The sequence below is a fragment of the Scyliorhinus torazame genome, chromosome 3, assembly GCF_047496885.1.
Source record: "Scyliorhinus torazame isolate Kashiwa2021f chromosome 3, sScyTor2.1, whole genome shotgun sequence".
NCBI classification, from domain to species: Eukaryota; Metazoa; Chordata; class Chondrichthyes; order Carcharhiniformes; family Scyliorhinidae; genus Scyliorhinus; species Scyliorhinus torazame.
Genome location: NC_092709.1, coordinates 331,387,627 through 331,411,090, shown reverse-complemented (window position 1 = coordinate 331,411,090; position 23,464 = coordinate 331,387,627). Strand labels below are relative to the sequence as shown.

The 23,464-nt window shown below is 46.0% G+C and overlaps 1 protein-coding gene across 1 annotated transcript in view; it reads right to left on the bottom strand.

Annotated features, from left to right (window-relative positions):
* The window catches only part of dnaaf9 (dynein axonemal assembly factor 9), a 279,052-nt gene extending 255,939 nt beyond the window's left edge, over window positions 1–23,113 (bottom strand). The window contains exon 1 of the mRNA XM_072497670.1: window positions 22,875–23,113. Coding sequence (XP_072353771.1) covers window positions 22,875–22,969 — 95 coding nt within the window. The 5' untranslated portion in view covers window positions 22,970–23,113. The remainder of the gene's footprint in view (window positions 1–22,874) is intronic.
* Between the last annotated feature and the right edge of the window lie 351 nt (window positions 23,114–23,464).

Below are 23,464 nucleotides of genomic sequence, written 5' to 3'. Positions count from 1 at the left end.
TTAACTTTAGAAACAACACTTAAACTGAAGGATTTTTAATTGTTCTCATTTTTATCAGTCAGCTACTATTTCTAGATCATGACAGCTTCACGACTGCACAAACACAGCAAAATAGAGTCATACATGTTTACAGCATGAAAACAGGCCCTTCGGTCCAGCTTGTCCATGCCACCCAGTTTCTATCACAAAGCTAGTCTCCCTTGCCCACATTTGGCCCATGTTCCTCGATACCAACCCTGCCCATGTAACTGTCTGACTTTTTTTTAAACAAAACAAATTTGGACCCAGCTCTACCACTGCCTCTGACAGCTCATTCCAGATGCTCATCGCCCTCTTGTGTGAAGAAATTTCCCCTCTAGGTCTCTTTTGTATCTCTCCCCTCTCACCTTAAACCTATGCCCTCTACCATTGGGAAAATATGTTGATTATCTACCTTATCTTTGCACCTCATTATTTTATAGACCTTTATAAGTTCACCCCTTAGCCACCTACGCTCCAGGGAAAAAGGTCCCAGCCTATCCAGCCTCTCCTTATAACTCAGACCATCGCATCCTGGTAGCATCCTCGTGAATTTCTTCTGCACTCTTTCTAGTTTAATAATATCCTTTCTATAATATGGTGACCAGAACTGAACACAGTATTCCATGTGACGTCTTACCAATGTCTTGTACAACTTCAACAAGACATCCCAACTCCTGTATTCAATATTCTGACCAATAGAACCTAGCATGCTGAATGCCTTCTTCACTACCCTGTCCACCTGCAACACCACCTTAAAGGAGCAATGAACCTGTACCCCAAGATCTCTTTGTTCTGTAACTCTCCCCAACTCCCAACCATTAACTGAGTAGGTCCTGCCCCAATTCGATCTACACATACATCGCCTCACATTTATCCAAATTAAACTCCATCTGCCATTCATCAGCCCACTGGCCCAATATCCTGTTGAAATTTTGTATAACCTTCTTCACTATCCACTATGCCACCAATCTTGGTGTCATCTGCAAACTTACTAACCATGCCCCCTACATTCTCATCCAAATCATTAATATAAATCACAAATAACAGTAGACCCAGCACCGATCCCTGAGGCACACCGTTGGTCACAGGTCTCCAGTATGGAAAAGCAACCTTCCACAACCACCCTTTGGCTTCAGTCGCCAAGCCAATTTTGTATCCAAATACCTCACCCTGGATCCAGTGGGATTTAACCTTTTGCAACAACCTACCATGTGGTACCTTGTCAAAGGCCTTGCCGAAATCCAGGCAGACAACGTCGAGTGCACTGCCCTCATCTATCTTCTTGGTTACCCCTTCAAAAAACTCAAAATCGTGAGACATGACTTTCCCCTGACAAAGCCATGCTGACTTTCTGTAATTAGACCTTGCATGTCTAAATGCCTGTAGATACTGTCCTGAGAATACCTTCCAACACTTTACCCACTACAGAAGGAAGGCTCACCCGTCTATAGTTCCCAGGTTTATCCCTACAGCCCTTCTTAAACAAGGGCACAACATTTGCTACTCTCCAATCTTCAGGCACCTCTCCTGTGGCCGTTGATGATTTAAATATCTCAGTTGGGAGGCCGGCAATTTCCTCCCGAGCCTCCCACAACATCCTGGGATATATTTCATCAGGTCACGGGGATCTATCTTGATACGCTGTAATACCTCCAGCACCTCCTTCTCTGTAATATGTACATTCAAGTCATCACTTTTTATTTCCCCAACATTCATGCCTTTCCGGAAATACTGCTAAGAAATATTCATTTCGGACCTCTTCCATCCCTTGTGGATCTGCACATAGATGACCTTGTTTATCCTTAAGAGACCCTACCCTCTCCCTAGTCACCCTTTTATGTATCTGTAAACGCTCTTTGGATTTTCCTTTGCCTTATCTGCCAAGACAATTGGGAGCGGGAGAGAGAGAGAGCCGGGACATTGAAAACAGTGCGGGAGATTTAAAAAGCGCGGGAGCTGCGAGTCAGAGCGGAGAGTTTAAAAGTTCGCGGCCTGGCAGAGGTAAGTACTGTTTAAAAACCTCCTTACCTTGCAGGTCAGCTGGGAGCGGGAGAGAGAGACAGAGCCGGGACATTGAAAACAGCGCGGGAGATTTAAAAAGCGCGGGAGCTGCGAGTCAGAGCGGAGAGTTTAAAAGTTTGCGGCCTAGCAGAGGTAAGTACTGTTTAAAAACTTCCTTACCTTGCAGGTCAGCTGTTAGTTTCGGGAGATCAGTTTCGGGAGCAGGCCTATTGGCTGACTGTAAATCAGGAAGGATACAAAAGGTGTGGCTGAAGTGCCTTTAGAGACAGAGTGCTGGAAGCAAACAGAGTGTATCTGAGTTTGGGTAAGGCTGAGTTCGGGTAAGAGGTGAGTGAGGGCTGTGTTTTTTTTGGAGTTCGGTGTTTGGGGTTGAGTTTCCAAAAAAAAATTTTTTTTAAAAATCCAATTAATTAAGTAGATTAATTAACTAGTTAAGGGAATTTGGTGCTCATCTTAAGGAGGTGCAGAGAAGCAGACCTGTGAGGGAGTCTCGGGAGCAATTACATCACAGCCAGCAGGTAAGTGATTGGCTTGTGACTGGTAAGTGATTTTTCTCTCTTTGACTTTCTCTTAGCTGTGTAGTGTAGTTCAAATTTAACTTCAGGTTTAAGTCATGGCAGGAGAGCTCAGACCCATGTCATGCTCCTCTTGTGAGATGTGGCAAGTCAGGGACCCTTCTGGTGTCCCTGACTCCTTCATCTGCAAGATGTGTGTCCAACTGCAGCTCCTGTTAGACCGCTTGACGGCTCTGGAGCTGCGGATGGATTCACTTTGGAGCATCCGCGATGCTGAGGAAGTTGTGGATAGCACATTCAGTGAGTTGGTCACACCGCAGATTAAAATTACTGAGGCAGATAGGGAATGGGTGACCAACAGACAGAGGAAGAGTAGGAAGGCAGTGCAGGGATCCCCTGTGGTCATCTCCCTCCAAAACAGATTTACCGTTTTGGAAACTGTTGGGGGAGATGGCTCACCAGGGGAAGGTGGCAGCAGCCAGGTTCATGGCACCGTGGCTGGCTCTGCTACACAGAAGGGCGGGAAAAAGAGTGGCAGAGCTATAGTGATAGGGGATTCAATTGTAAGGGGAATAGACAGGCGTTTTTGCGGACGCAAACGAGAATCCAGGTTCGTATGTTGCCTCCCTGGTGCAAGGGTAAAGGATGTCTCGGAGCGGCTGCAGGGCATTCTGGAGGGGGAGGGTGAACAGCCAGCTGTCGTGGTGCATATAGGCACCAACGATATAGGTAAAAAATGGGATGAGGTCCTACAAGCTGAATTTAGGGAGTTAGGAGTTAAACTAAAAAGTAGGACCTCAAAGGTAGTAATCTCAGGATTGCTACCAGTGCCACGTGATAGTCAGAGTAGGAATGACAGGATAGCTAGGATGAATACGTGGCTTGAGAGATGGTGCAAGAGGGAGGGTTTCAAATTCCTGGGACATTGGGACCGGTTCTGGGGGAGGTGGGACCTGTACAAATCAGACGGTGTGCATCTGGGTGGGACCGGAACCAATGTTCTCGGGGGTGTGTTTGCTAGTGCAGTTGGGGAGGGTTTAAACTAATGTGGCAGGGGGATGGGAACCGATGTAGGAAGTCAGTGGGGACGGAAACAAAAGGCAGGGAGAGTGTGTAAAGCATGACCAGAGAAAGCAGGGCAGAGAGCAAGGAAAGTCTACATTAAACTGCATTTATTTCAATGCAAGGGGCCTGACGGGCAAAGCGGATGAACTCAGGGCATGGATGGGCACATGGGACTGGGATATTATAGCTATGACTGAAACATGGCTAAGGGAGGGGCAGGACTGGCAGCTCAATGTTCTGGGGTACAGATGCTATAGAAAGGATAGAACAGGAGGTAAGAGAGGAGGGGGAGTGGCGTTTTTGATTAGGGAGAACATTACGGCAGTACTTAGAGGGGATATATCCGAGGGTTCGCCCACTGAGTCTATATGGGTGGAACTGAAAAATAAGAAGGGAGAGATCACCTTGGTAGGACTGTACTACAGGCCCCCAAATAGTCAGCGGGAAATTGAGGAGCAAATATGTAAGGAGATTACAGATAGCTACAAGAAAAATAGGGTGGTAATAGTAGGGGGCTTTAACTTTCCCAACATTGACTGGGATAGCCATAGCATTAGGGGCTTGGATGGAGGGAAATTTGTTGAGTGTATTCAGGAGGAATTTCTCATTCAGTATGTGGATGGACCGACTAGCGAGGGGGCAAAACTTGACCTCGCCTTGGGAAATAAGGAAGGGCAAGTGACAGAAGTGTTAGTGAGGGATCACTTTGGGACAAGTGACCATAACTCCATTAATTTTAAGATAGCTATGGAGAATGATAGGTCTGGCCCAAGAGTTAAAATTCTTAATTGGGGCAAGGCCAATTTTGATGGTATCAGACAGGAACTTGCAGAGGTAGATTGGGGACGGCTGGTAAATGGGAGGCTTTTAAAAATGTGTTAACCAGGGTTCAGGGTAAGCACATTCCCTTTAGAGTGAAGGGCAAGGCTGGTAGAAGTAGGGAACCCTGGATGACTCGAGATATTGAGACTCTGGTCAAAAAGAAGAAGGAGGCATATGACGTACATAAACAACTGGGATCAAGTGGATCCCTTGAAGAATATAGAGATTGTCGAAATAGAGTTAAGAGGGAAATCAGAAGGGCAAAAATGGGACATGAAATTGCTTTGCCAAATAATGCAAGGGAGAATCCAAAGAGTTTCTACAGATACATAAAGGGAAAAAGAGTAACTAGGGACAGAGTAGGGCCTCTTAAGGATCAACAAGGACATCTTTGTGCAGAGCCACAAGAGTTGGGTGAGATCCTGAATGAATATTTCTCATCGGTATTCACGGTGGAGAAAGGCATGGATGTTAGGAAACTAAGGGAAATAAATAGTGATGTCTTGAGAAGTGTGCATATTACAGAGGAGGTGGTGCTGGAAGTCTTAAAGCGCATCAAGGTAAATAAATCCCCGGGACCTGAAGAAATGTATCCCAGGATGTTGTGGGAGGCTAGGGAGGAAATTGCGGGTCCCCTAACAGAGATATTTGAATCATCGGCAGCCACGGGTGAGGTGCCTGAAGATTGGAGTGGCGAATGTTGTGCCCTTGTTTAAGAAGGGCAGCAGGGAAAAGCCTGGGAACTACAGACCGGTGAGCCTAACGTCTGTAGTAGGTAAGTTGCTAGAAGGTATTCTGAGAGACAGGATCTACAAGCATTTAGAGAGGCAAGGACTGATTCAGGGCAGTCAGTATGGCTTTGTGTGTGGAAAATCATGTCTCACAAATTTGATTGAGTTTTTTGAGGGGGTGACCAAGAAGGTAGATGAGGGCAGTGCAGTAGACGTTGTCTACATGGACTTTAGCAAAGCCTTTGACAAGGTACCGCATGGTAGGTTGTTGCAGAAGGTTAAAGCTCACGGGATCCAGGGTGAGGTTGCCAATTGGATTCAAAATTGGCTGGACGACAGAAGACAGAGGGTGGTTGTAGAGGGTTGTTTTTCAAACTGGAGGCCTGTGACCAGTGGTGTGCCTCAGGGATCGGTGCTGGGTCTACTGTTATTTGTGATTTATATTAATGATTTGGATGAGAATTTAGGAGGCATGGTTAGTAAGTTTGCAGATGACACCAAGATTGGTGGCACAGTGGATAGTGAAGAAGGTTATCTAGGATTGCAACAGGATCTTGATCAATTAGGCCAGTGGGCCGACGAATGGCAGATGGAGTTTAATTTGGATAAATGTGAGGTGATGCATTTTGGCAGATCGAATCAGGCCAGGACCTACTCAGTTAATGGTATGGCGTTGGGGAGAGTTATAGAACAAAGAGATCGAGGAGTACAGGTTCATAGCTCCTTGAAGGTGGAGTCGCAGGTGGACAGGGTGGTGAAGAAGGCATTCGGCATGCTTGGTTTCATTGGTCAGAACACTGAATACAGGAGTTGGGACGTCTTGTTGAAGTTGTACAAGACATTGGTACGGCCACACTTGGAATACTGTGTACAGTTCTGGTCACCCTATTACAGAAAGGATATTATTAAACTAGAAAGAGTGCAGAAAAGATTTACTAGGATGTTACCAGGACTTGATGGTTCGAGTTATAAGGAGAGGCTGGATAGACTGGGACATTTTTCCCTGGAGCGTAGGAGGCTTAGGGGTGATCTTATAGAAGTCTATAAAATAATGAGGGGCATAGATAAGGTAGATAGTCAACATCTTTTCCAAAAGGTAGGGGAGTCTAAAACTAGAGGGCATAGGTTTAAGGTGAGAGGGGAGAGATTCAGAAGGGCCCAGAGGGGCAATTTCTTCACTCAGAGGGTAGTGAGTGTCTGGAATGTGCTGCCAGAGGTAGTAGTAGAGGCGGGTACAATTGTGTCTTTTAAAAAGCATTTAGATAGTTACATGGATAAGATGGGTATAGAGGGTTATGGGCCAAGTGCGGGCAACTGGGGCTAGCTTAATGGTAAAAACTGGGCAGCATGGACTGGTTGGGCCGAAGGGCCTGTTTCCATGCTGTAAACCTCTATGATTCTATGATTCTAAGAGGAATGTGCTCACCCCGAACTCTAGTTAACACCTTTTTGAAACACTCCCACTTACCAGTTAGCCCCTTGCCTGCAAATAGGCACTCCCAATCAACTTTTGAAAGTTCCCGCCGAATACCCTCTGTCATGATAGTCAAACACACATATCATGATAGACACACCAACAGACAAATCAGCACACACAACACGACAACCAATCATAGACAAGGACAGAGACAGTATAAGAGAAGAAACACGACACCTGGTGGCCAGTAGATCTGGAGACCAGGACAAGGACAGGGCCTGATTAACATCACACACAGGGAGTCACCACGTGCAGAGTATCAAGACAGAACTGTAAATAACAAGTTGAAATAAAACAGCGTTGTACCAAATACAACCGTGTTGGTTCATCTGTACATCAGAACACCCAACACTACACCCTCGAAATTGGCCTTGTCCCAATTTAGAAATTTTAACTTTTGGACCAGACCTATCATTCTCCATAGCTATCTTAAAACTAAAGGAATTATGGTCACTGGTCCCCAAGTGATCCCCCACTGACACCTCCGTCACCTGCCCTTCCTTATTCTCCAAGAGGAGGTCAAGTTTTGCCCCCTCTCTAGTCGGGCCATCCATATATTGAATGGGGAATTCTTCATGAATACACTTGACAAATTTCTCCCCATCCAAACCCCTCGTGCTATGGCTGTTCCAGTTAACGTTGGGAAAGTTAAAGTCCCCAAATGTTACCACCCTATTTTTCCGGCAGCTATCTGTAATCTCTTTATATATTTGCTACTTAATATCCCGCTGACTATTTGGGGGCCTATAGTACAGTCCTATCAAAGTGATCTCACCCTTCTTATTTTTCAGTTCTACCCATATACACTCAGTGGGCGAACCCTCGGATATATCCTCTCTCCGTACTGCCGTGCTACTGTTCTGAATCAAAAATGCAACTCCCCCTCCTCTCTTACCTCCTGTTCTATCTTTCCTATAGCATCTGTACACTGGAACATTGTTGCCAGTCCTGTCCCTCCTTTAGCTATGTTTCAATAATAGCTGTAATATCCCAGTCCCATGTACCTAACCATGCCACAAGTTCATCCGCCTTGCCCGTTAGGCCTCTTGCATTGAAATAAATGAAGTTCAATCTGTTTTTCTGCCTTCCACTTTTCCCCTTACTGACTTTTGTTTCTATCCTCTCTTTACTACCCGCCACTTCCTGAGCCAGACTTGATTAAAGATCTTAAAGCAAGGGAACACTTAGGAGGCAGTGATCATAATATGGTAGAATTCAATCTGCAATTTGAAAGAAAGAAGGTAGAATCAGATGTAACGGTGTTACAGTTAAATAAAGGTAACTACAGGGGCATATTTCTGGGAGTAATTGAGGACACAGTACCGAGGTTCATCCGAAAGAAAAGAAAGGTTATCAGAGGGGGGATTAGGCAGCCATGGCTGACAAAGGAAGTTAGGGAATGCATTAAAGCAAAAGAGAAAGCCTATAATGTGGCAAATGGTAGTGGGAAGTCAGAAGATTGGGAAGGCTACAAAAACAAACAGAGGATAACAAAGAGAGAAATAAGGAAAGAGAGGATCAAATATGAAGGTAGGCTAGCCAGTAACATTAGGAATGATAGTAAAAGTTTCTTTAAATACATTAAAAACAAACGGGACGCAAAAGTAGACATTGGGCCGCTCCAAAATGACGCTGGTAATCTGGTGATGGGAGACAAGGAAATAGCTGAGGAACTAAATAAGTACTTTGCGTCAGTCTTCACAGAGAAGACATGAGTAATATCCCAACAATTCAGGAGAGTCAGGGGGCAGAGTTGAATATGGTAGCCATCACAAAGGAGAAAGTGCTAGAGAAACTAAGAGGTCTAAAAATTGATAAATCTCCAGGCCCAGATGGGCTACATCCTAGAGTTCTAAAGGAGCTAGCTGAAGAAATAGTGGAGGCGTTAGTTATGATCTTTCAAAAGTCACGAGTCAGGGAAAGTCCCAGAGGATTGGAAAATCGTTGTAACCCCCCTGTTCAAGAAGGGAACAAGGAAAAAGATGGAAAATTATAGGCCAATTAGCCTAACCTCGGTTGTTGGCAAGATTCTAGAATCCATTGTTAAGGATGAGATTTCTAAATTCTTGGAAGTGCAGGGCCGGATTAGGACAAGTCAGCATGGATTTAGTAAGGGGAGGTCGTGCCTGACAAACCTGTTGGAGTTCTTTGAAGAGATAACAAATAGGTTAGACCAATGGATGTTATCTATCTTGACTTCCAAAAGGCCTTTGATAAGGTGCCGCACGGGAGACTGCTGAGTAAAATAAGGGCCTATGGTATTTGAGGCAAGGTACTAACATGGATTGACGATTGGCTGTCAGGCAGAAGGCAGAGAGTTGAGATAAAAGGTTATTTTTCGGAATGGCAATCGGTGACGAGCGGTGTCCCGCAGGGTTCAGTGTTGGGGCCACAGCTGTTCTCTTTATATATTAACGATCTAGATGATGGGACTGGGGGCATTCTGGCTAAGTTTGCCGATGATACAAAGATAGGTGGTGGGGCAGGTAGTATGGAGGAGGTGGGGAGGCTGCAGGAAGATTTAGACAGTTTAGGAGAGTGGTCCAAGAAATGGCTGATGAAATTCAACTTGGGCAAGTGCGAGGTCTTGCACTTTGGAAAAAAGAATAGAGGCATGGACTATTTTCTTAACGGTGACAAAATTCATAATGCTGAAATGCAAAGGGACTTGGGAGTCCTAGTCCAGGATTCTCCAAAGGTAAACTTGCAGGTTGAGTCCGTAATTAAGAAAGCAAATGCAATGTTGTCATTTATCTCAAGAGGCTTGGAATATAAAAGCAGGAATGTACTTCTGAAGCTTTATAAAGCATTAGTTAGGCCCCATTTAGAATACTGTGAGCAATTTTGGGCCCCACACCTCAGGAAGGACATACTGGCACTGGAGCGGGTCCAGCGGAGATTCACATGGATGATCCCAGGAATGGTAGGCCTAACATACGATGAACGTCTGAGGATCCTGGGATTATATTCATTGGAGTTTAGGAGGTTATGGGGAGATCTAATAGAAACTTACAAGATAATGAATGGCTTAGATAGGGTGGACGTAGGGAAATTGTTTCCATTACCAGGGGAGACTAGGACCCGGGGGCACAGCCTTAGAATAAAAGGGAGTCACTTTAGAACAGAGAAGAGGAGAAATTTCTTCAGCCAGAGAGTGGTGGGTCTGTGGAATTCATTGCCACAGAGGGCGGTGGAGGCCGGGACGTTGAGTGTCTTTAAGACAGAAGTTGATAAATTCTTGATTTCTCGCGGAATTAAGGGCTATGGAGTGAGAGCGGGTAAATGGGAGTTGAAATCAGCCATGATTGAATGGTGGAGTGGACTCGATGGGCCGAATGGCCTTACTTCCACTCCTATGTCTTATGGTCTTATCCCCCTGCCACATTAGTTTAAACCCTCCCCAACAATGCTGGCAAACAACCCCCCCAGGACATTGGATCCAGTACTGCCCAGGTGTAGACTGTCTGATTTGTAATGGTCCCACCTCTCCCAGAACTGGTTCAAATGTCCCAAAAATCTGAATCCCTCCCTCCTGCACCATCTCTCAAGCCACGCATTCAGCCAGTCTATCCGGTCAATCCTACTCTGACTAGCTCATAGATAGATGTGCCAGAAAATATCATGGTGAATACTGGAGAAGTTATATGAATCAAGTAGAAAGCAATAACATCATTTTTCCATTATAAGGATATATCAGGAACAGATTTATTCACATCATTTTCACATACGTGTCTGAAACGCTACTGCAATCCTCAAGGAGTCAAATAGCCAGCTTAATTCTAGACTCGCCTATTATAACACTCTCCTGGCTAGTCTCCCACATCCTCCCATCCGGAAACTTGAGGTCATCCAAAACTATACTGGCCATGTATTAACTCATGCCAAGTCCCATTTGTCTATCACCTCTGTGCTCGCTGACATACATTTGGCACCCCATCAACTTTTAAATTCTCATCCTAGTTTTCAAATCCCTCCATGACCTCACACCCGTCCCTTTCTCCATAACCTCCTCAAGCACTACAATCTTCCAAGATATCTGCAGTCTTCCAATTCTAACCTCTTGAACATCCCCAATTTTAATTGCTCCAACATGGCTGGACCACAAGCTCTGGAATACCCTCCTTATTTCTCTCCACCTATCCCACCTATCTTACTTTGCTCCTTTAAGACACCCCTTTGAAGTTAATTCTTCGATCAAGCTGACCCAATACCTCCTTATGTAGCTCAATATCACGTTTTGTTTTATAAACGCAAAAAGCCTTTTTATTACATTAGAAGAGGCTTTATAAATAAGATGGCTGTTGGTGCAACTTCATTTGCAGCAGACTTATGCCACGAGACATACATGCGGACCTGGAAAAACGTCAAAGTTTCTCTGGCAAATTCCATTATAATACTTCTACAAGCAAGAACGGTATAGGTTTTGAGAATAGATGCTGCAAATTTTATATTTTAAAAAATTAATAGCATACTTTTACACAAGCTTTCAATTTTGCTCGTCAGGCAAGTTGACATTCAACGTACTTAATGCTTTTTAACAGACTGGTTATTAATAGAACAGTACAGGATTCCTGTCCTCAGTTCAAATTTAAATGTCTATTGGAAGCCCTGCTGAATTGAGCAGGCATGGAATCCAGAGCCCATCAGAAATCTTTTTCATCCCATCTCAGACACCGCAGAAAATAATGTGCCACATTACATGAAATTGAATCACTGCATCTATCCACTAAATAATCCAATTACAATTCACTGAAATTAAAAAGGTAGCACAGAGGTCATCAGGAGATTATGAAAGTTAAACATTAGGTGGATCAATGGAATGGAAATAAATCTCAACATAGCCACCCCACACTCCAAACTCCACCATGGCAACACAAACATTCCATCTTCTTAACAAACAAAGAGCATACTGTTGGTTGTGTTTTTGTCTGGCTTCTATATTCAACTCAATGCATAGAAATCTATGAAAAATGGTCATTTGTGGTCTATCGAACTCGTGACAAAAAAAAAAAAAAAAAAAAAAACTTGTTTTCACCAAGAATTGTTGCTTTTTAATGTTTTAATGCTGTGAGCCGAATTATTTTCCCAACATTTCCCAACAAATTCTGTCGAATATATTTTTCCTCAAACGTAAAGTTATTACATTGCAAGCAGAAGTATTTTAATTCCTTCTCTCGCCCCCAACCCCCTCCAATCAGGCTTTCTAATTTCTGGTTCAGTATTAGCTTCCCTACCTGAATCATCTCGAACATAGAACATTACAGCGCAGTACAGGCCCTCGATGTTGCGCCGACCTGTGAAACCACTCTAAAGCCCATCTACACTATTCCCTTATTGTCCATATGTCTATCCAATGACCATTTGAATGTCCTTAGTGTTGGCGGGTCCACTACTGTTGCAGGCAGGGCATTCCACGCCCTTACTACTCTCGGAGTAAAGAACCTACCTCTGACATCTGTCTTAGATCTATCTCTCCTCAATTTAAAGGTATGTCCCCCTCGTGCTAGACATCACCATCCGAGGAAAAAGGCTCTCACTGTCCACCCTATCCAATCCTCTGATCATCTTGTATGCCTCAATTAAGTCACCTCTTAACCTTCTTCTCTCTAACGAAAACAGCCTCAAGTTCCTCAGCCTTTCCTCATAAGATCTTCCCTCCATACCAGGCAACATTCTGGTAAATCTCCTCTGCACCCTTTCCAATGCTTCCACATCCTTCCTATAATGCGGCGACCAGAATTGCACGCAATACTCCAAATGCGGCCGCACCAGAGTGTTGTATAGCTGCAACATGACCTCATGGCTCCTAAACTCAATCCCTCTACCAATAAAAGCTAACACACCGTACGCCTTCTTAATAACCCTCTCAACCTGGGTGGCAACTTTCAGGGATCTATGTACATGGACACCGAGATCTCTCTGCTCATCCACACTGCCAAGAATCTTACCATTAGCCCAGTACTCAGTCTTCCTGTTATTCCTTCCAGAATGAATCGCCTCACACTTTTCTGCATTAAACTCCATTTGCCACCTCTCAGCCCAGCACTGCAGCTTATCTATGTCCCGCTGTAACTTTTAACATCTGAGGATGTTTTCTCTTGTTAAAGGCAAATTTATAGTCTCCATAAAATGAATATTGCTCAAAAACGTTTTACAGCAGTCTAAAGATCCACTACCTGCAAGATGCAGTTAAATAAGATTAAAATTTGCATTAGTTCAGTTTTGTATTTAATGCTAAAAGATGAAGTTACTTTACTCTGTAATCATGGGTGCATATCTGTTATAGCATGCTTTGATCCAGTATGAAGTAAAGAATCCAATGACTTTATAAATATCACCAAAAAAGTCAGAAGACATGCATGCAAATTACAGGTCTCATTTCAAAAAGGTTCAAGTTTCAAACAGGAAAAAAAATATCATGACCAAAAGTGTGCATTCCTAACCAGTCATCAAATATTATGAAACAAAAATCTCTAACAGTGGAAATACCATTTCACTGTTGCCAAAATGTTATTTACCCGATAAAACATTTGCTGCTCAGTGAATACAACTTTCATCTCAATCACGTTCTCTCAGTCAGAATCATTATGACACAAAGGAGGCTATTAGGCCCACCAAATCATTGGGGGGGGGGGGTAGGTGGGGAAAGAGAAGGGAGTGGCACAGTGGTATTGTCACTGGACTAATAATCCAGAGACCCAGGGTAATCCTTTGGGGACCTGTGTTCGAATCCCACCATGGGTCAAGATTGGAATTTAAAACCTCAATAAAATATCTGGAATTAAAAGTCTAATGATGATCATGAAACCATCGTCAACCCCACTAATGTCCTGACCTGGTCTGGCCTATACATGACTCTGAACCCACAGCAACGTAGTTGACTCTTAACAAACACGCAGTTGTATTCAACCGCTGCAAAGAAAGCACAAGGGAATGAAACCAGATGGACCGCCCCAAAACAACAATGGCAAAGTCCTTCTTACTGACTTGTGTCAGACACTTTGACCAATTTATTACTAAAATGTTTTAGGTCCCTTTCTTTGCGAGATCAAATGACAAATACAAGTTTGTGATTCAACCAAATTTATTAAACATGGGTTCATGGTTTAAGCCAACTTAATTCACATTTCTCTCATTCACATAAAATAAGACTCAAGACTCACAACTAGCTGAGCTATAGGTATTATCCGCACCTAGTGAAGGAGGCTGATCAGGCTACGATCAATGTGGATATCTTCGCTGGGCTGGGGACCCAGGGCTCCTTCTTCTTGTGATGGTAGTGCCTGGGGGATTTGCAGGTTATCACTGATGGTCTGTTCCAATGTTCCTTCTTTTATGCCGGTTGTGCTAGCACTGAGTCATGGGTATACACCCCTGGCCTAAATTCTATTGGCCATCCAGACAAGCTTGTTAATGGGAATAAACAGGATATTCCTGTTCAGCCAGTGTGATTCGATCAACATCATTGTCCTGTGAAACACTCCTTTGACCAGCTATTAGCCCATTATGTTTGCATTCCAAACTCACACCAAAAGCTTTTCCTCAAATCCTCTCCAAACCTCCTGCCCCTCACCTTAAAATTATCCCCCCCTCGTTATTGACCCTTCAACCAGGGGGAACCGCAGCTTCCTACACACCCGGTCTAGATATAGTTTTTTTATTAAGGGCAACTTAGCATGACCAATCCACCCTGCACATCTTTGGGTTGTTTGGGGCGGGGGGGCCTATGCAGACACAGGGAATTGTTAATTAGGAATGAACCTAAATCAATAGCACTAAACGACATAAGGTCAGATGATGTGGAGTCTGTGTGGGTAGAGTTGAGGAACCACAGAGGCAAAAAAAACATAATGGGAGTTATGTACAGGCCTCCTAACAGTGGTCAGGACCGGGGGCACAAAATGCACCACAACATAGAAAGTACATGTCAGAAAGGCAAGGTCACAGTGATCATGGGGGACTTCAATATGCAGGTGGACTGGGTAAATAATGCTGCCAGTGGACCCAAGGAAAGGGAATTCATTGAATGTTTACAGGAGGACTTTTTGGAACAGCTTGTGATGGAGCCCACGAGGGGACAAGCCATTCTGGACTTAGTGTTATGTAATGAGCCAGACTTGATTAAAGATCTTAAAGTAAGGGAGCACTTAGGAGGCAGTGATCATAATATGGTAGAATTCAATCTCCAATTTGAAAGGAAGAAGGTAGAATCAGATGTAAAGATGTTACAGTTAAATAAAGGTAACTACAGGGGCATGAGGGAGGAACTGACGAAAATCGACTGGGAGCACAGCCTACTGGGAAAGACAGTAGAACAGCAATGGCAGGAGTTTCTGGGAGTAATTGAGGACACAGTACAGAGGTTCATCCCAAAGAAAAGAAAGGTTATCAGAGGGAGGGGATTAGGCAGCCATGGCTGACAAAGGAAGTTAGGGAATGCATTAAAGCAAAAGAGAAAGCCTATAATGTGGCAAAGAGTAGTGGGAAGTCAGAAGATTGGGAAGGCTACAAAAACAGAGGATAACAAAGAGAGAAATAAGGAAAGAGAGGATCAATTATGAAGATCGGCTCGCCAGTAACATTAGGAATGATAGTAAAAGTTTCTTTAAATACATTCAAAACAAACGGGACGCAAAAGTAGACATTGGGCCGCTCCAAAATGACGCTGGTAATCTAGTGATGGGAGACAAGGAAATAGCTGAGGAACTAAATAAGTACTTTGCGTCAGTCTTCACAGTGGAAGACATGAGTAATATCCCAACAATTCAGGAGAGTCAGGGGGCAGAGTTGAAAATGGTAGCCATCACAAAGGAGAAAGTGCTAGAGAAACTAAGAGGTCTAAAAATTGATAAATCTCCAGGCCCAGATGGGCTACATCCTAGAGTTCTAAAGGAGATAGCTGAAGAAATAGTGGAGGCGTTAGTTATGATCTTTCAAAAGTCACTGGAGTCAGGGAAAGTCCCAGAGGATTGGAAAATCGCTGTTGTAAGCCCCCTGTTCAAGAAGGGAACAAGGAAAAAGATGGAAAATTATAGGCCAATTAGCCTAACCTCGGTTGTTGGCAAGATTTTACAATCCATTGTTAAGGATGAGATTTCTAAATTCTTGGAAGTGCAGGGTCGGATTAGGACAAGTCAGCATGGATTTAGTAAGTGAAGGTCGTGCCTGACAAACCTGTTAAGAGTTCTTTGAAGAGATAACAAATAGGTTAGACCAAGGAGCAATGGATGTTATCTATCTTGACTTCCAAAAGGCCTTTGATAAGGTGCCGCACGGGAGACTGCTGAGTAAAATAAGGGCCCATGTTATTCGAGGCAAGGTACTAACATGGATTGACGATTGGTTGTCAGGCAGAAGGCAGAGAGTTGGGATAAAAAGGTTATTTTTCGGAATGGCAACCGGTGACGAGTGGTGTCCCGCAGGGTTCAGTGTTGAGGCCACAGCTGTTCTCTTTCTATATTAACGATCTAGATGACGGGACTTAGGGGCATTCTGGCTAAGTTTGCCGATGATACAAAGATAGGTGGAGGGGCAGATAGTATGGAGGAGGTGGGGAGGCTGCAGAAAGATTTAGACAGTTTAGGAGAGTGGTCCAAGAAATGGCTGATGAAATTCAACGTGGGCAGGTGAGAGGTCTTGCACTTTGGAAAAAAAAGAATAGAGACATGGACTATTTTCTTAACGGTGACAAAATTCATAATGCTGAAGTGCAAAGGGACTTGGGAGTCCTAGTCCAGGATTCTCCAAAGGTAAACTTGCAGGTTGAGTCCGTAATTAAGAAAGCAAATGTAATGTTGTCATTTATCTCAAGAGGCTTGGAATATAAAAGCAGGAATGTACTTCTGAAGCTTTATAAAGCATTAGTTAGGCCCCATTTAGAATACTGTGAGCAATTTTGGGCCCCACACCTCAGGAAGGACATACTGGCACTGGAGCGGGTCCAGCGGAGATTCACACGGATGATCCCAGGAATGGTAGGCCTAACATACGATGAACGTCTGAGGATCCTGGGATTATATTCATTGGAGTTTAGGAGGTTGAGGGGAGATCTAATAGAAACTTACAAGATAATGAATGGCTTAGATAGGGTGGACGTAGGGAAATTGTTTCCATTTGCAGGGGAGACTAGGACCCGGGGGCACAGCCTTAGAATAAAAGGGAGTCACTTTAGAACAGAGAAAAGGAGAAATGTCTTCAGCCAGAGTGGTGGGTCTGTGGAATTCATTGCCACAGAGGGCGGTGGAAGCCGGGACGTTGAGTGTCTTTAAGACAGAAGTTGATAAATTCTTGATATCTCAAGGAATTAAGGGCTTTGGAGAGAGAGTGGAGAGAGAGCGGGTAAATGGAGTTGAAATCAGCCATGACTGACTGGTGTAGTGGACTCGATGGGCCGAATGGCCTTACTTCCACTCCTATGTCTTATGGTCTTATGGTTAGCACTATTGCTTCACAGCTCAAGGGTCCCAGGTTCGATTCCAGGCTTGGGTCACTGTCTGTGCGGAGTCTGCACGTTCGCCCCGCGTCTGCGTGGAGTTTCCTCCGGGTGCTCTGGTTTCCTCCCACAAGGCAATTTGGACACTCTGAATTCTCCCTCAGTGTACCCGAACAGGTGTCGGAATGTGGAGACTAGGGATTTTCACAGTAACTTCATGGCAGTGTTAATGTAAGCCTACTTGTGACAATAAAGATCATTAGCTCTGTCTTAAGGACACTCAGTAACTTGGCCTCCACAGCCTTCTGCAGCATGAGTTCCACAGATCCGCGAACCTCTGGCTGCAGGAATTCCTCCTCATCTGTTTTAAAGGATCATCCCTTCGGTCTGAGGCTGTGCCATCGAGTTTTAGTCTCTCCTACTCGTGGAAACATATTCTCCATGTTCGTGCTATGAAGGCCTCTCAGTACTCCGTGTGCACCTTCACCCTTCTAAACTCCATCGAGTACAGACCCAGAGTTCGCAACCCTATCTCATATGACAAGCCCTCCATTCCTAGGATTAAACTTGTGAACCTCCTCTGGGCCCCTCCAAGGCTAGCACATCCTTCCTTAGATACGGGGCCCAAAACTGATCACAATATTCCAAATAGGGTCTGACCAGAGCCTTTTCCAGCCTCAGAAGTACATCCCTTGTATTCTACCCCTCTCAAAATGAATCCTTACATTGCATTTGTCTTCCTAACTGCCAGCTGAACCTGCATGTTAACCATAAGAGAATTGTGAACAAGGACTCCAAAGTCCCTTTCTGCTTCTGATTTCTGAAGCCTTTTCCCATTTAGAAAAAAGTCTTCCAGTTTTCACACCAGCTCTTCCCTCATGTCTTTATAATTGCCTTCATTCCACTGCAAAACCGCTACCTCCGATTCCAGTTTCTCCCTCTCAAACTGCAATTCATATTGTAGTCATTGCCGCTCCATAGCTCAAATGCTCCATCCCAGGCAACATCCTGGCGAATCTCCTCTGCAACCTCTCCAGTGCAATTACATCCCTCCTATAGCAAGGCGACCAGAACTGCATTACTCCAGCTGTGGCCGGATCAAACATTTGTACAGCTCCAACATAATCTCCCTGCTCTTACAGGGCGGCACGGTTGCACAGTGGTTAGCACTGTTGTTTCACAGCGCCAGGTACCCAAGTTCGATTCCCAGCTTGGGTAACTGTCTGTGCGGGGTCTGCATGTTCTCCCAGTGTCTACGTGGGTTTTCTCCGGTGCTCCGGTTTCCTCCCACAAGTCCAGAAAGATGGGCTTGCTAGGCGATTCTGAATTCTCCCTCAGTGTACCCGAAGAGGTGTCGAGAGTGGGGCGACTAGGGGATTTTCCCAGTAACTCCATTGCAGTGTTGATATAAACCTACTTGTGACACTAATAATGGTTATTATTAATCTTACCATAACTGATAAAAGCAAGTGTCCCGTATGCCTTCTTAACTACTCTAACAGCCTGTCCTGCCACCTTCAGGGATCTGTGATCAAGCAACCGAAGATCCCTCCAAACGTCCTGTGTCATGCCATTCATTGAATACTCCTTTGTCTTTTAAATCCTTCCAAAGTGCATCACCTTGCAGGGAAAATTCCATCTGCCATTGATCAGCCCATGTGGCTTACCCGTCAATATTTTTATGCAACCCAAGACTTTCTTCCTCACTTATTTACCACCCTGCCCCCATTCTCAACCATATTGTTTATGGCACTGATCCTTGTGTGAGGACCGCCCATTCCCTTTCTGCCTTTGCAATCCTCACCTGCTGTGTGACTACCTCACTAAACATGCTATCCACGAGTTCCTCAACATCGCGGATGCCCCACGGTGAGCCCACCCCCAGATCCAAAATCCAGTTAGCTAGAAGCTGCATTTTGACACCTTCTGCAGATATAGTCACCAAGGACATTGGAAACGTCCCTAATTTCCCACATTGTGCAGGAGGAACATATCACAGATCGGAGGTCTCCTGCCATGGTGTGTCTCTTGATTAAGCTAGTTACTCGCTGAACAAAAATTTAAGTTAGCTGGGGGCCTTATCTACTTCAGTCAGGAACATTGTCTCTTACCAAACCCTTCTATTATAATTGTACAGTACTATTCTATACACCTTTTTATTTTATTTTACTTTATAGTCCCTACGTTCGGATTAAGCAGTGAACTAGTTTAAAAGATTGAAAATACGCACCAGGACTTCAGCTGCTGTGGTTGGTCCCACGCTACGTTCTGAACCGGCGTTTAAATTTATTCTTCTCCTCTCGCAGCTGTTATTCCAATCGCCTGGTTCCTCTCAATTGCCCAGCTCCTCTCTCACTCTTTTCAAACTCCCGGCTCCTCTCAAACTCCTTTCCATTGCCCGGCTCCTCTCGCGCCCTCTTCAAACTCCCGGCTCCTCTCGCGCCCTCTTCAAACTCCCGGCTCCTCTCGCGCCCTCTTCAAACTCCCGGCTCCTCTCGCGCCCTCTTCAAACTCCCGGCTCCTCTCGCGCCCTCTTCAAACTCCCGGCTCCTCTCGCGCCCTCTTCAAACTCCCGGCTCCTCTCGCGCCCTCTTCAAACTCCCGGCTCCTCTCGCGCCCTCTTCAAACTCCCGGCTCCTCTCGCGCCCTCTTCAAACTCCCGGCTCCTCTCGCGCCCTCTTCAAACTCCCGGCTCCTCTCGCGCCCTCTTCAAACTCCCGGCTCCTCTCGCGCCCTCTTCAAACTCCCGGCTCCTCTCGCGCCCTCTTCAAACTCCCGGCTCCTCTCGCGCCCTCTTCAAACTCCCGGCTCCTCTCGCGCCCTCTTCAAACTCCCGGCTCCTCTCGCGCCCTCTTCAAACTCCCGGCTCCTCTCGCGCCCTCTTCAAACTCCCGGCTCCTCTCGCGCCCTCTTCAAACTCCCGGCTCCTCTCGCGCTCTTTTCAAACTCCCGGCTCCTCTCGCGCCCTCTTCAAACTCCCGGCTCCTCTCGCGCTCTTTTCAAACTCCCGGCTCCTCTCGCGCTCTTTTCAAACTCCCGGCTCCTCTCGCGCTCTTTTCTAACTCCCGGCTCCTCTCGCGCTCTTTTCTAACACCCGGCTCCTCCTGCGCGCTCTTTTCAATCGCCTCGCTCCAACATGGCCCACATTGCTCTTTTTCAATCCCCATGTTGCAGGATCAAAATGAACGGAAGTACAGGAGCTCTAAGACAAGCAGGAAAAACTATCTGACAAAAATGAACTTCGCTCCGAAAGCTAGTGATTCCAAATGAACCGGTTTGACTTTAACCTGGATCTGTAAGACTTCTTACTGTGCCCACCCCAGTGTAACGCCAGCATCTCCACATCAGAAAAAAAAACAAGTGGATTCACAAATAAGAAGTCATCCTTTCAATCCCAAAGACCTTGATTTATTTTTCATGTATGTACTTAACAGAGTGCAGCTTTCTCTAATTCCTCACAAACAGGTGCCTCAGGCTTCAAAGCAAAAATATAGAAAATATGTGAACAGAGGGTTCAAAGCCCATTTAAAACTGACCATGTTACACACACAATTATCTATTGCATTGTAGGAATTCCAATTTCTTTTGATGGCTAAACAAAGCTCTTATTCAGCAACATAAAACCACATAATAAAGAATTAGGTCTACATGCATCAAGGTTTTCATTGTCAGAAATCTATTTTTCTACATTTCTTGTTGAACTAATAATCACAAATATAAAGCACCATTGCTTTCTTGAGTTCCAGTGGCCATGCTGCAGTGAGAGGGAGTTTTGGATGAGCTAAAGTTCACAAAATGTGGTTACGACATGAAGGAGCAAGGATATGGCTATGAAGTTCAAGGAATGAAATTAATAATATTACAGGGGTGGAATTGGGTGATTAAGCAAATGAGAGCGTATGGACTTGGAAGATCAGTCAAGTATGATGATGCCAAGCCCTGGACAGTGTCTAAGCAAGGCTGACAGAATCAGAAGCAAGGATCAAAGAAGATGGTTTAAATATTTCCAATGTTGACTGGATCAACATTGATAGTTAAGCTAATATCAGATATTCAAAACCAACCTTAAGCTTCCGTTAAGTTCAATTATCAACAGGAGTAGAGGAAAAACTCAATGCAAAGTAGAGAAAGAGTGCTGGGGTGCCAGAAATTGGGGTGGAAAGACATGTCAAAAGAGGGGCGATACCACAAGCCATGACTGGGGTTGCGAGAGTCAAGAGAAGCCAGAAGCAGAGAGCTGGAGACACATGGCCATCCAAGACAGGGGCACCACAGGGTCATCTAAGGCAGATGAGGGTGCAGCAGGGTCACACGAGATAGGGCAAGGGACCACAGGATTGCCTGAGACGGTTGGAGCAGCAGGAGTGTCGCTGTGTCACCCATCGAGGCAGACAGGACATTGAGACTACAGGGTAACCCAAGGCAGGGATGGGTGAGAGTCAGGGGCATTGTACAGTCACCAGTGGGTAAGGGGGTTCATGGATGCAGGTGGGAGGGGGACAGAAGAACTGCTGGATACTCCAAAGTGTGTGTGTGGGGGGGGGGGGGGGGGGGGGGGGCAGGGCGCACAGGCATTGCAGGATCGCCCTGAAGTGGTTGGCGGTGGGTGCAGGGTGAGAAGTAGGGTGTCACCGTGAACCATGGAATCATAGAATTTGCAGTGCAGAACTTGGTCATTCAGCCCATCAGAGTCTGCACCGGCCCTTGGAAAGAGCACCCTACCTAAGCACACCTCCACCCTATCCCCGTAACCCCACCTAACCTTTTTGGACACTAAAGGGCAATTTGGCATAGCCAATCTACCTAACCTGCACATCTTTGGACTGTGGGAGGAAACTGGAGCACCCGGAGGAAACCCACGTAGACACTGGGAGAACGTGCAGAGACCGCACAGACAGTGACCCAAGCCGGGTATCGAACCTCAGACCCTGGAGCTGTGAAGCAACTGTGCTAACCACTGTGCTACCGTGGGAGGGGAAAGGGGTGGCTGCCACAGGGTCTCCAAAGATTATGGTTCGGTCACTTGAGGCAGGCGGGGTAAGGATACAGGAGTGCCACAGGATCGGTCAAGGCGGTGTGGGGGTGGGGCAAGGTGGCCACACTCCCACCCAAGGCAAGGGGGTACAGATGTGCCCAAGGCAGGGGGTACACAGAGGCTCTGCAGCAGCATCCAAGGTGGGGGGGGGGGGGGGGGGCACTGGCTGGTTGCCCAAGATTTGGGGGGGGGGGGGGAAGAGGAGAAGAGGAGAAAGAGAACAGAGTGGCTGGCTGGGGCATCACACGGTCAACTGGGGGGCAGGGGGTTGGCATGCACAAGGTGGGGTGAGCCAAGAGTGCTATAAGCGACACTTGGCACGGGGGGGGGGGGGGGGGGGAAGAGCTGAGAAAAGACAGAGCATACCGTTACAGAGACAGGGAAAAAAATGACAATCCCCTCTAGACAAAAGAAAATGACAGACCGATGAGGGAGGAGGAGGAGGGGGTGGAGCAAGGATCTGGATTGGACTGGGCTTAAAAAATATTGACAAGGGAGCCACGTAAAGCTTTTATTTCCCATCAGAGAGCTTTTTTTTAATGCATTGGGAAGACGGGAGTGGAAATCAAATGTACAAAAATCGAGACGGTGACCATCAGCGCGGAATTATTTATATATTGCCTGTGGGGCCCATGCGTTTTGCACACGGGTCGCCTGTCGCCCGTTGAACGGCTCCCGGCGCGAGCCCCCGCTTTTGAACATTTGAATGGCGTTCCAGTAACGGCCGCCCGCCCGCCCGCTTCGCTCGCTCTACCTGACAAACGGGCTGAAAGTTTCCGATCGCACGCTCCTCCAGGCAGGCAGCGACCGCCCCTTCCCCGCCGTCGCCTCCTGCAGCATCGATAACATTGCAGCAGCTCCTTTGTTTCGGCGTTTCTTTTGAAAGAAAACTGCTGCTGTGGAGACGTGCGTGTGTCATGTACTTTCGTGTCGCCTCGACAATGGGGTGGGTGGGGGGGGTTAAGGAAGGTATTTGCCCAGGAGGAGGAGAAGCGAATCACAGGGCAGCCATCACCCCGGCTCATGAATGGCACCCAGACCGACCAATCGGGCAGAAGGGTGGAGACGGACGGCGACGCGTCAAAGGGAGGACGCGGTGCCGGCTCGTTTTGTGATTTTCTTTCGCTGTCCTGAATAACCCGCTGAAGGATGTGGCAGTGCTACTTTGGAGCTGAAGCGCTGCCTCGCTGATCTTCTTATGTCGCTGTTTGAGGCGCTGGACACCCCTCTCTGAACGGTGAACATGGAAGATTCCTCCTCCCCCGCCCCGCCCACATGACCGTCATCAGGGGCTTTGTTCTTGTGGTTCAGGGCACCGCGTACCCGGCGGAACCGGGCGGGGGG